We start from the raw sequence: 14,256 nt of genomic DNA, 5'->3' as shown, positions 1-14,256 counted from the left end.
AGCACACGCCTAGTCTCTTATGTTCCGTGCAAAATGCATTCAACAACGTAGAAAGTAGTCGACGATAAATTCATTTAAAAATAAAAAAAAATAAAGAAATTATATTATTTTCTCTTCCTCACTTTTTCTCTCTTATTATACATACTGTATTTATAAATAATCTTTATTCTCTAATCTTCTCTTTAACATCGAATAAATTGGATTTACAAGACGCAATTTAATCTTAAATCATAAATTATGTTACAATCTGTACATAATTAAAATATTATTTTAAATACGTAAATCTCTTAAAAGGTATGGAAAAAAAATTACATCAATTCTTGTCACACGATAGAAGATTTTGACTCAAAACGTGCATATTAAATATCTATAATATAAGTACATAATTATATAAATTATATAAATTACATGGTGAGATATATTAACACGTAACACTACGTAAAAGTGGAAATAAATTTTAAAAATGTAAGATTCTCGATAACGGGATATGGATATGATATAATAATAATAATAATAATAATAATAATAATAATAATAATAATAATAATAATAATAATAATAATAATAATAATAATAATAATAATAATAATAATAATAATAATAATAATAACACAGTATATATGAAATAATAATACATTCGAAATTATATGTTCTATTTTATGCACATAGTACATACATACATAAATTATGTATATATTATATATGTATTGAATATACGCAAAGAACAACGAGGTTCGAACTATTAATCGAAAATATATCGCGATCGGTGATAACGAACGAGCTAGATAGTATAACACAGGGGAATTTTTCAAACGTTCCTGTCGATATTGTGGAAAAGGTCAAATAGCTACGAACTTCTATCGACTAGCACTTCGTCCAGTAGAACGGAAAAAAGATAAAGAATAATAAAAAAGGAAAGAAAGAAAGAAAGAAAGAAAGAGTAAAAGAAAAAACAAAGGATTCGATCGGAAAAAAAAGCCAAACATGAATTTCTCTTATCTATGCACATACATGCATATATAAACGCATACGTAAATCGTGAAGACCCGTGTAACACGGATATTCGTCTATAGTTTTTTTTTCTTGTAGGAGCTAATCGACCGAACGTCTTTGAATTTCTTTTTTTATCACTCTCTCACTCTCTCTCTCTCTTCTTAATTCACCTCCTTGTCCTCTCTCTCTCTCTCTTTCTTTCTATCTCTATCTAACTATCTATCCGTAAAAAAAATGGCAGAGATCGATAGTTCTACTTCTTCGGAAAAAAGGGATGACGTAGAAGAGACAAAAAAGAAAGCAACGCACGCGCACATGTATACACACACAAACACACATATACTTAAATACATTTTGAGAAAAGGAAAAATATAAAAGACGCCTTGTAAATCCAATAATCTTGGCGAACCTTAACTTTCTCTTCTCATATATGCATCGTGTGTTCGATCGATGAAAATATGTAGCGTATATTTTACCTTCTTTTACGTATTATTATAATGTCTTTCTTTGTATATCTAATATATATGTACATGCACGTATGTGCACGTATGCATGTAAGTAAGTATACACGCCTCTCTATCTACGTGTATGTGTATCCAAACGCATAAATCGCATAACTTGACGTCACCGATGCACCTGCATGTATCGCATCGAAACTTTGATCCGGTCGTTTGTGAATTATATGTATGTATGTATGTATGTATATATATACTTAAGCATGATCAAGCTTCTTCCTTTACATGCATATCCTTTACATGCTTTTACGATTAACGAAGATCTATATATTAAGTTTCGTTAACAATGATTAACGTTTAATCTATTTAATTTCATGACGGCATTGTTATCAAGATATCCTACTCATATTGGCAATTAATACTCACGACGTTTCGCGTTATTTGTTAAACTAATTCTTCTCTTTCTCTTTCTATCTATCTATCTATATATCTATCTATCTATCTATCTATCTATCTATCTATCTATCTATCTATCTATCTATCTATCTATCTATCTATCTATCTATCTATCTATCTATCTATCTATCTATCTATCTATCCATCCATCTATCTATTTATCTCTACTTGTATCTTACATCTCTCTCTATCGTTCTGTCTTTCTTCATCCTGATTGATCAATAGAGACAAACGAGAAATTGATGATCTTATTAGTCAATAATAATGGGACAAAAAAAGACGATAGAAAAAAAACGTCGTGATTATGGCCTCTCATCGATATAAATATATTATATTCTTATCTTTTGTTTCTCTATTTTTTGTTTTTTTTTGTTTGGGGTAATCTTTTTACAATCTATCTTTTCCCTATTTCGTAGGCATTGTTTGAGTAGTGAGAACAGCTTGAAAAAAAAGATTCGCATGTTCGCATTTCTCGTACACGTAATAAGATGGCGCTTTTTTGCGTTCACATCACGATCATGTCAACCTTCGGATCATTATTATAAATCTCGATCGGTGGTATTAAAATCAAACGACGAGAATGCTTAAACGAAGAGTGTCCGTGTTTAGTAACGTGTAATTTTCTTATTTTTGTTTTCTTTTACTTGAACGAATCGCTGAAATCAACTTTCTTATTTCTTATTTCTTTTTTCTTTTTTTTCATGTTTTCATTTTAATATTTATTTATTTATTTTTATAACCAGATCTATATGATATGTATATAATTTTTGTATATATATATATATACATATCACGCCTCTTTACTATGGTATGAAATATTCGCTTTTTGCCATTGGATTGTCCCTCACTCCCCTCATTCCCAGCCCACCCCAACCCTCTTTTACGGCCACCCTACTAAAGCTTGACATGTAGCATAAGCTTGATGAAATATCATCGAAAAATTTCGGTAATACTTAACAAAAACATTTGAAACTTCGCACTGTTTCGTTCAAAGACAACCCGTTTGTCTTTGATTATTTTTTTTCTTTTTTTGTATTATCAATTTTTTCTCTTCTCTTGTTATTTTTTTTCTTATCTTTTTTTTTCTCCATTCTTTTGGCTAACGAACCATATTAATATTTACCGTCATCTCATTGGCTTTGGGCAGTTAACCACCACCGCCTTTATTAGATTATTTGCAAAATTGATGACAAATTTGAAAAAAGAAAACAAAAAAAAAGCAAATAAAAAAAAAAGAAAATTAATTTTAAATATAATAATAATAAAAAAAGAAAAAAATAATAATTAGAAAACGAGATCGCCGCTAACGCATAAAAATGAAAAACAATTATGGCAATGATAATAATGACAATTAATAGCGTTTTAATATAAGAAAAAGTCAGCAAAGAAATATGAAGAATTTATATGAAACCACGAGACGCATACGCTTCCTCATTTTTACTCTCATATCATCGATAGCCTACGCTAATTTTAATAAGAAATAGTATTATATACATATAAAGAGAAAAAAAATAAAGTATCCATTTGATCGATCGATCGATCGATCTTTTCATCGATCGATCGAGAGTTCAATAAAATAAATTCGAGATCGCGTAAATGACGATCTCTCTTTTTATTTGATTTGATTTGATTTAAACTTGATTTTATTTTATTTTATTCATTTTCTTTTATTTTAAATATTTTAATAACGATTAAATCCAACGTATCTTTTTTTTTCTTTTATTATTTTTATATCTATATCCAAATTTTGATATTATATGTTTCTTATATTATAGTTTTTTTTTCTTTTCATTTTATTTAATTTTTTTGTTATTATTTTAGTTTTTGTTCCTTAAAGATATACAATCGTCACACAATGAAAGTACACGTACGTCCACGTCGGACCAAAGAAAGACAGATGATCGAAAGGATTATAACGAGATGATAAGGAAAGATGTTTCGACAATGCGAAACTTCCGTACGGTACTTCCGATACGAGGACGATCTCAAATGCACGAAATATTTTCGTGAAAGGCGGTGTCAAAGAACGGTCGTGAATCTTGGAAATTTCATAATTAAATTCTTCGATCGCTAAAATACAGAGATAGGACGATATACAATACGCAATCTTTTGTATATATATATAGATATATATATTGCCTATATATTATTACTATATATTTACTTATAATAATAAAATTTTATTTTAACTCGATAATTAAATATTTGATTAAAAATGAATACTTCTTGGAGATAAATTTGTATATAAAACATGTCTTGAATATTTCTACAACTATAATAAATAAATATTTTATTTTTGTTTATATTAAAAAGGTCCGATGTGTGACTGTGTATGACGTATTATTAGATGTTATATACGGCATGTCATCCAAATATTATAATACGCAAAGGCACGAGAACATTCCTCGATATATATAAACGTATACCTGTATGATAATTTCAAATTTATTTTTCGAGAAAGACGTATATAATAATAATAATTAATTATAAGAAAAATTTGATATACTTTTTATAATAAAAAAAAAATGAGTTTACACGTGTATTCAAATAAATACATAAATCTATTTCGAATCAAATGATAACTCATACGATATACGTTTATACGAGGTGTGTACATACAATACATACGTATAATAAAATAAAGAGCAACTATACATTTACTCGATTAAATCGTTTCACTGAATTCAATCCAACGAACTTTCGAATTTAAGAACAGTTTCAAACGCTCTTCTATTTTCGACGTTCAATCAAAGAGCTCGTTATTCCTTTCCCCTGTTTCCCTATATCCTCACCTATCTCTCCTTCTCTTTCTCTCTTTGTTTTATTCCTTTTTGTCGAACTCACAGAGCTAGTCAATTATTTCGTCTCGATATCGATCTCGTGACGAATTTACAATTTACTATTATTTCGAGATAAAGATGATCTCTTACAATTAGTCAAAATTTATGATTAAAAGAAACTATTAAAAGAAAAGAAAAAGAAAATAAATAATAATAAAAGGAATCGAGTAAATGACAGATCGTTGCTTGATTAAACGAACTGCGGGCTATAAGAATATAAGTTTTCTTCTACGGAGACCCTGTCGCAGGGTAAAAAGAAGCGAGAGGGTGGACCTCCAACTGGTGGTGGAACGGGACCGAACGAGATCGTTACTTGTACCAACTGTGGCCCAAATCCATGCACGCACACAGCCACCAATGGTTGCACAGCTGAGGTATGATCTAAGATATTTAATGAATTAGATCAATGTTTTTTTTATAAAAGAAAAACTTTCATTTCAATTATCATCACAGATAATATATGCTTGTATATCATATAATATTTTTACCATATATCTCATTTTGGATAATAAAATTACAAGTATTAACGATAATGTTTCTCTTCGTAAATGCACGTATGATGAATCGATACACTTACGGAAAAAAAGTATGATCATGAATATTGAAACAAGAACTTAGAATTTCATAAAAAAAAAAAAATGCTTTTCACCATCAAATATGCTATTTGAAGACAACGTAAGGTTTGTCCTGAGTATTTTTTCATAAAATCGAAATTAACGTAGATATATTAAGTAATAAAATTAGTTAATACACACATTTTATCATAATTTATAATCTAATATTAAACGACAATTAACATATTATAATTGAATCCAAATTTTATTGTAACATTTAATCGAAAAAAGAAAAAGAAATTAGAAAAAAAAAGAATTCTCTAATCTCTCTTTACTTTCTTCCAATCGAACGATAGAGCACGTTAACGAATAATATCTCATCTTACAGATACGAAAAAAAGAACCACCGCATCCAATCAGAGTGGCGAAAACGATCGACGTGATAGCGAGGATCACCTTTCCGGTCGCCTACTTCATGTTCCTTACATTCTTCTTCATCCATTACAAAGGCAGCTCATAGAATAAACGATGAAAAATGGACGATTGATTGATCTTGGACTATGAAAAGATCTAAATGATCTATAAGAGTTCTTCGTTCGTGAAATATTATGGCAAAGACGAAGATAACGATGATTACGATTACGATTACGATTACGATGATGACAAAAACGGCAATATTTGTCGCGTGTGTTAGCATCTCTCTCTCTCTCTCTCTCTCTCTCTCTCTCTCTCTTCTCTCTCTCTCTCTCTTTCTCTCTCTCTCTTTCTCTCTCTCTTTCTCTCTCTTTCTCTCTCTCTTTCTCTCTCTCTCTCTCTCTCTCTCAGGAGGATGACTTTCAATGATTGACCAAGCGTGTCTCGTAAAATATGTGTCCGGCCAAATTATCAGTCGAGAGTAGAAACGAAATGGAAAAATATAAACAATGCATAAGATTACAAACAAAAAAAACATATATATATTAAGATGTGTAAGATGAGAAGGAAAATAAGGAAGATAAGAAAGAGGACGTGAAGGAAGGAAGGAGGAATAAGAAGAAAAAATATCCTCCAACGAGATTTCGTTTTTCTCTCTCTTTTTCTCTCTTTCTCTTTCTCTTTCTCTCTCTCTCTCTCTCTCTCTTTCTCTCTCGCATACACACAAATACAAACAAAGGACACAGAACGTACACAATATTGTGATAGCACTCTTAAAAGCATTATTCTGTTCGTCCGGAGAAACGTGATCTGCGGTTGACGTTGGGATAATCTAGTCTCTTCTTCTTCTTCTTCTTCTCCTTCTTCTTCTTCTTCTATTTTCTTAGTTTTTCTTTTCTCTATTTGCTTTTTTTTATATTTTTTTCAAACAGTCCATGCTCGCTTAGATAGACTGCAATTGCCTGCCCTCGAAGCAGCGAGCGACGTGCTTGTTATATCTATTTGATTGAACAAATCAAATTAAATTAAGATGTAAGATACTTTAAAATAATAATAATAATAATATACGTATATATATATATATATATATATATATATATATATATATATATATATATATTTAATCAGAGCAATAATTTTGCTGTTGCAAAATTATTTATCCTCAAAAGATCGAAAAAAATAATGAAGAACCAAAATGGGGAATACGAAATAAAAATGACAATGGAAGGAATTCCACTCGAGGAATCTAGTCAAACGAAAAGCTCTCCATCCAGTCATTATATTATATATATATATATATATATATAAATCTTACCGGGAACTACTTCTCTTAACGTATACTCTACTGATATTATAATTATTATTATTATTGTTATTATTATTATTATTATTATTATTATTAATTATTATTATATTATCATGTTATATAATTATTATTTTTATTGTTATTATTACTACTATTAATATTACTATTAGTATTACTATTACCATTACAATAACTATACTATTACTATTACTATAACTATAACTATTACTATTACTATTACTATTACTATTACTATTACCTACTATTATTACTACCGCTACTACCTTATCACTATACCATTATCACTATTACGTATATAAATATTATCGCCAACATTATCGGTACTACGTGCGAGATGATTAATGAACAATGATGATTCGCGTTATACCACGTATACCTTCTTTAATAATAATTGAGCAATATATATATACATATGTACCGTGAGTCTCACTCAGGAGTATTCGTACTCCCACTGCCAATTTAAAACAATCAATATTTTCTTGTAATACAACATTTCAAAATTTTTATACACAGAAACATATGTTAGGATTATTCAACTTTGAAATTAATATCAATGTTATTATAAAAGAACATTTTATTAAAATAGAAGTAAAATTTTACACGATTAATTAAAAAAATTAGTCTCGTAAAATATGCCGAATCGTCTAAAAAGCATTATAAGATGCAAGAAAAAATTAATCAAGTACTACATACCAAAATAATCATTGTATTTTTTATTATATCTTAAGTAAATACAAATACTTTTGTGTGAGATCAATTTTGTTATTTCATTTAAATAAAATTATATTTCTCTGTAAGAATAAAATATTCTATTGCAATAGTATTGATATCTATTTGGAAGTTGAATAAATCCGAATAAAATAGGTTTATACTTATAAGAATTTTGAAGCTTTGCATTCGAACCAAATATCAATTATTTCAAATTTACAGTGAAAACGGGTACGAATACTTCTGTGACTCACTGTATATATATATATAATAATACTCTACAGACCAAGCGAGAAGAAGGGAGATAAATAAAAGAAGAAGAAATGAAAAATAGATGCGTAAAAACGGAACATTCAAGGGAGTTATTAAAGATAATTATCGTAAGACTTATTTGATAATTGTACTAGAGAGAAAGAGAAAGAGGCAAAAAAAAGAAAGAAAAAAGAACGAGATAAAAATTGCGAGTAGAATTAAATGCCGCACGCAGGCTGTAATTGAAAGTGACTGTAATTTTTGTAAAAGAATTCGTAAAAAAGTAACAAGGAAAAGACAAAAATAGAACGAGGGATGTAGAAATTGACAAGACAAAAAAAAAAGAAAAGAAAACATAAAGAAATTCGTCGAATGCAAGGCTCGAAAAAAATTGTAAGTTTTAATTTATATTTCTTCCTTTTTAAGTCTTGATGTTAATGAATTGACCGACTAGGTCCTGCCACTTACGAATATAAACTTAAATTCAAAAGAAACTTACTATGATAGAATTTGACGAGTCGTAGAGCGAAATTTTGAGCGTTCGATTGTTTAAAAAAAAAAAAGAGCGAATGTGCTTTTCAAAGATATAGTAGGTAGAATACTTATAAAAAACGGCTTTTTTCATCCGTCTCAGTTTTTTCGGAGTCTTACAATGACTTCCTCGTATTACACATTAATATTAATCGCTGCTTTACGAAATTTCGAAAATATCTTCTTGATCGTCCACATCGTACTTAAATACATACATACATATATACATATATAAATACGTACATGTATAGAAAAAGAAAGATATATATATATATACGTATTTTTTAAGCACTGCCAGATACGATTAAGTTCGAAGCACGGATTCATTGTTTTAACAACGATACGCTAAACCGATGATGATGATGATGATGATGGTGATGATTATGATAAAAATAAATTAAAGGATAAATTAATGGATCATCAACAATGGCCGTCTCCGTGCAAAAAACATTCAACGATCGCGTATATACACGTTTCTTCTTGCTTCTGAAATTTTCCTAAATTTAAATAAATAAAAAAAAAATACAGAAAAATAACGATAATAAAATGAATAAATTAATAAAAAGAATGTTTATTTTCTCGCGATCGTTCGTTTTTCATAATTCTTAATAAAGAGGTGTAAATAGATAAATAATTCATCGACGATATAAATATGTGTATATATATGTATGTATATAAAATTATGCTAGATTTAACCAAAAAATGATAAAAGAAAAATAAATAAATGAATAAACATAAACGATGAAAATGGACGATCGAAAACAAGATGGCAGACGATTGTTCTAACAGAAAAAAAAATAAAAAGAAGAAAGATCTGTTCCTTTGATACACAACCTGAATAATATAATATCATATATACATTATATATGTATATATACTTAAAGAGCTGCGCGAAATCTCGATAATTCATAGATGTTTTCGTTTTGCTGGCGATGTCTTTATAAATTTTAACGTTATTCACTCATATTATATATTAAGCTTATTGAAAATAATACTCTTATGGGGATATATCGAGTCGAGGTGGACAAAAGCGAACAAAATATTCGTAGAGAAATTTTGGAAAATATGAAATTAAAAAAAAATAATAATAATGAAAAGAAAGGAAAAATAATAAGAAGAAAAAAGTATGGAATGATTTGTATTGACTCGGTTCAAAGAGAAAATAACAGCAATGGCACAGACGAATGGCACAGTTTATGCGCATGCAATAAACTTCGCTAGAAGTTGAAATTTAAATTGTTATAAATCGACACAACGAATATTGCGTAGAATGAAAGTGTTTCGCCGTGTTATAAACAATAAGAAAGAAAGAAAAAGAAGAGAGACAGAGAGAGAGAGAGAGAAAACAAATGTTAAGAAGGAAATTATAAAACCGATTACAAATGATCGTAAAATCGAACAATTTCAGTGAAATGTGCAACGCGTAAAATTTGAAAATTTGCAATTTTTGGGAGAGAGTATATGTGGTAATATATTATTTAAATATATTATAACTCCTATATGAAATTAAAAAAAAAGGAAAATAAAAGAAAGGCTTCAGCTGTGTTAAATAATATTCGTAATTTTTCAAGAAATATCTAACAATAAGTGACAAAATTTTTCTGATTAAATAAAAAAATAAAAAAAAGAGAGAAAGAACGATGAACGTTACGTAAAAAAAAAAAAAAAGAAAAAAAATTTAGGGGCAAGAACAATGGGAAGCAATATTTTGCAATGAAATTAAAGACAAAAATACATTAAACAAAACAGCATTGTCGAGTAAAATGATAACCCTCTAATCACCTACGTTTATAAATTTCACGTTGTTGTAGATTAATACGGAAAGAAAAGAAAAATGAAAGAAAAAGAATGAAATAAGAACACCTCTAGGTGATAGGACTGCTAATTAGTTATTTAATTAATTAATGTTACTAACGTTTAAACGCTCCACGGACCAAAACACATAATCCTACAAAGTCTTCACTGCCTTTGCGCAGTTAGCATTTATCGTAATTCACTGGCATCTTGCAGAATAACAAGTTGTATTTTAATCCAATATAATTCTATAAAATTTTGCTCAAATTTATTTAAATAAACGATTAACAAAAATAAATTAACTCCCCATAACAAGATAAAATATTATCACATATTTCTACGTTTACAAGAACATCAAAATAACATATGTAATTCATTTTCTTTTTTCAAATCTCTGACTGTTCATCAACGCATAAATTTTGTACTATACGAAAATTGAGGATTAAAATATTTGAAATAAATGTTAAAAGAGAAAAAAATGAAAGAAAAATAATAATGAATACATGTAAAATCAAATACGTATTTTTTCCACGAAATGCCAGTAAATAAAATGCTAACTTCACAATGGCGTCCTTATTCTCATATTGTTAGTTGCACTCATTAAAATATCATGCAAAAAAAAAGGTCAACCGCGAATACGCGTAATTTGTGTGCTTATGCAAGTGCCGTACGCCTACTTATATATATACTTATATGAAGAAAACTAAAAAAAAAAGGAAATAAAAATAAAAAACCGTTTGTTACTAATTTTAGATAATCATCGCAAAAGTAAAAAATTTATATAAAAAAAAATAAGAGTATTAGTATCCCATGGTGAAGCACCGAAATCTCTCGCAAAGTAATATCACGGCTTTAACTGTATCTGTTGTGTCAAACATCGATAATATTCGTGTTTACGGTTTAAAAAAATTAATAACAATATCAAAAAAAAAAAGATCGAAAGGAACTACTCTCATATTTTTCATCCTCTTAAAGAGATTGTATCTCTCAAATTATTCTAAATCGCCGATCTATTAATAATAAATTTTCCTATAATCTAAAAGATTTTTATTTGTTGTACCGATTTCATTTACGTTTAATTAAAATAATAATGTCGCTTTTTCTTTTTTTTTCTTTTATCTGTTGATTAAAAAAAAAGAAAATAATAGAAATAGAGGAGAAAATAGAAATGGAATATTTATAAATATGTAAATAACATAATATGTGATGTGATTACAAAAATCGAAGCGCGATTCGTAGTGTCGAAAAAAATGAAATGATAAATTTATGTAAAGATGAGCCTTATTATAACTTATGTGATATAAAAGCAGGAAGAAAGGGAGAAAGAGAGAGAGAGAGAAAGAAAGAGAGAAAGAGGTACGGTGGAAGAGAAGAAAAGAAAAGAAGACAAAAAAATGAACACACAAAGATCACGCAAATAAGATTCTCATTAAATTTATAAAAATTGTTCTTACTGCTCTTAGTTATTGTTATTATTTTTCGTTTTTCGGTACTCTTCTAATTATAAAAAGACATTATTATCCTGTAATACAATTATTCTTGTTATTATTATTCATTATTGTTATTGTTATTGTTATTATCATTGTATTGCCTAAAAAATTATACGGCGATTAGAGACACGTGTGCGCATATACACACCAAATATTGCATACAGACAAACACACATCATACACATACACATACATACATACAACATACATACATATATACATAACACACACAAAGCCGTCGTCGCAAATTAACATTATGAATTATAACTAAAGAGCACTTATATAGCACGTATATTTAAACACTTGCATTGTTAAGGGATACGCGTAATGAAAAAGAAACGAATATATTACTTCGTAACAATCTGCGTTAGATAAAGCTGTGATGTTTAAAAGCCGATAACAGCGTGAAAGAGCGCACGATTATTTTTGCAATATTTAAGGCAAATTAGAAAGAAAGAAAAATAAATGATTCTTAAAGATTAGTTTTCTCCTCCCGCGTATATGCGATACGCGCGTAGGATAACGCACACGCGTAATAATCGTAAACATAAACGAAAATAAAAAAAAAGAAAAGAAAAATAAACAGAAATAAACAGAGAGAAAAAAGTTATACGAAAAAGAAACGATGACACGCATAAAAATGGGGAGACACTATATAAATCACGATTAACATTAAAGATTATACTGATTCGAACGGATGCATACGTATTATATAAACATTGACAAGTGATTTTTAATCGTAAGCGGGTTTATTGATCACTGTAAACGTATTATGATCGTAACGATTAATTATCTGATTTATCGGCTGTGTTTGTAACGTGATTAAATATTAAAATGTCGATTAAACTAGCGACGTGTTTTATGCCTAGACCAATCCATGTCTAAGCATCCTTCTTCTTGTCAAAAATACATTAAATATATGTTATGTGTATATGTTATGTATATATACATAACATATAATAATATATATATCCTTTGATATTAAACCATTCGTTCAGATGTAAGGTATGTATACCTTTTCCCTTGCATTTGTATTTTGAAAATTGACATACAAAACAAGCATGTAATGTTGTACTTTTTACTTTATACAATCTTATTGCTCTTATTCGTTTTACTTACATTCGCATATAAAGACAGTGAATAATATTCAATATACCTACAGAAATTTTTATACACACATATATATGTGTCGTGTGTGATGCGCATTGTGTGTGTGTGTGTGTGTGTGTGTGTGTGTTCGTGGACGTACATATACATATTTATATTTCTTTCCCTTTCCTCAACAGACACTTTTAATTACTTTAGATAATTGATCATCCTTGTCTTTGGTAAAACATTTTTTTATAAGTTTTCACGTTTTTTATAGGCCAACAAATACTTTTTTCATCTTGTATATAAAATTATAAAAGTCAGACTTAAAACTTAACGTGCTTAACTCTAGACACAGCGATGTAAGATTTCTTTGTAGCTAAATCATGCCAACCAACTGGACCTCTTTCACAATCTGCACACGCTAAATATTTTATATTTCCTACTGTATGAGATACTCCAATATTTTCAAACGCAAACATATCTTCTATATACCAATACTCTGTGATCGTTTCTTGTTGATTGCCTTCGCCTTCTCCTTTAGAATGTATGTGCGGTAGTGCAAACTAAAAATGATTACATGTTTTAATGTAAAATTTGTATCATCAGATATTTTACTAATACTTGCTAGAACATAAAGTTTACGTTACATTCAGATTATAAAATAATTTATAAAAGCTTTAAAGTAATTAAATTATTCAAATATATTTAATGTAATTTACCTCCATTGTAACAAAAACAGCAGTTTCTGCATTAAGTATCTTTGATGGGCAGAAAGAGCAAAATATTTTTTCCTTATTCCTTCCATCTGAATATGTTCCAATATTTATATTACCTTCATTCGTCGACATACCTTAGCTTTTATAATAAACTTATGAATAAAACAAATAATCACTTTAATATTATATTATCACTAATATGATTAAAACAATGGCGCCATAAATTAATATCACTATTTTAACTCGTAAACTTCGGATTAAAAAATTATAACCTATAACCAATAAAACTGTCTCTAATAGTCACTCATCTTTAGCAACTATCGATAATCGCAAATCGATAATATCATTTCGATATCAATTGATGATAATTTTAAAAATAAATAAGTATTTAAATTTTATAATACTTATGCTATTACTATTTTATTATATAAAATAATAAAATATATAAACTATATATATGAAATAAATAATCTATTTAAATATATCATATACATAAAGAATCACAAGAAGCAGAACATCTGAATGTCTCTGTTGGATTTAAAGATATGAAGTATGGCTACATCAAATTTAGAATGACTGTAAAGGATTCACATGATCATTATATTATTCTTTTTAATGTTTTCAAGATCACCAA

General features: G+C 28.2%; 2 protein-coding genes across 26 annotated transcripts in view; one reads left to right on the top strand and one right to left on the bottom strand.

The window, feature by feature from the left end:
* pHCl-1 (pH-sensitive chloride channel 1) overlaps positions 1 to 12,664 on the top strand; it is a 95,694-nt gene extending 83,030 nt beyond the window's left edge. For 11 of the 25 annotated variants that reach the window (XM_089170495.1, XM_089170494.1, XM_089170493.1 and 8 more), the window contains one exon: positions 1 to 3,320. This exon is cut by the window's left edge and continues 1,204 nt beyond it. Coding sequence is in view for 14 of the 25 variants with exons in the window: in XM_089170504.1 (XP_089026630.1) it covers positions 4,966 to 5,118; positions 5,687 to 5,818 (285 nt within the window). In the remaining 11 variants the exon portion in view is untranslated. Of the gene's footprint in view, positions 3,321 to 4,965; positions 5,119 to 5,686 lie in introns of those variants that run through there. The other 14 variants (XM_089170501.1, XM_089170508.1, XM_015328672.2 and 11 more) reach the window with 4 other exon arrangements.
* strat (RAB interacting factor STRAT) lies at positions 11,743 to 13,895 on the bottom strand. The gene is made up of 2 exons (XM_015331147.2): positions 13,626 to 13,895; positions 11,743 to 13,469 (listed from the first exon to the last, which is right to left on the bottom strand). Exons 1-2 carry the CDS (start codon positions 13,752 to 13,754, stop codon positions 13,230 to 13,232), a joined length of 369 nt encoding a protein of 122 aa, XP_015186633.1. The 5' UTR covers positions 13,755 to 13,895; the 3' UTR covers positions 11,743 to 13,229.
* Between the last annotated feature and the right edge of the window lie 361 nt (positions 13,896 to 14,256).

This window comes from Polistes dominula, unplaced genomic scaffold, assembly GCF_049000335.1.
Source record: "Polistes dominula isolate Pdom_NZ unplaced genomic scaffold, Pdom_raw_medaka contig_15, whole genome shotgun sequence".
Lineage (NCBI taxonomy): Eukaryota > Metazoa > Arthropoda > Insecta > Hymenoptera > Vespidae > Polistes > Polistes dominula.
Note: the sequence above shows the minus strand (reverse complement) of the source record. Positions and strands in the feature narration are given on the sequence as shown.

Excerpts from the sequence above, each read along its gene's own strand:
- strat (XM_015331147.2), bottom strand. The coding sequence starts at position 13,754 with ATGTCGACGAATGAAGGTAATATAAATATTGGAACATATTCAGATGGA. Across the intron at positions 13,470-13,625 it reads CTGTTTTTGTTACAATGGAG|TTTGCACTACCGCACATACA; the intron begins GTAAATTACATT and ends AATCATTTTTAG.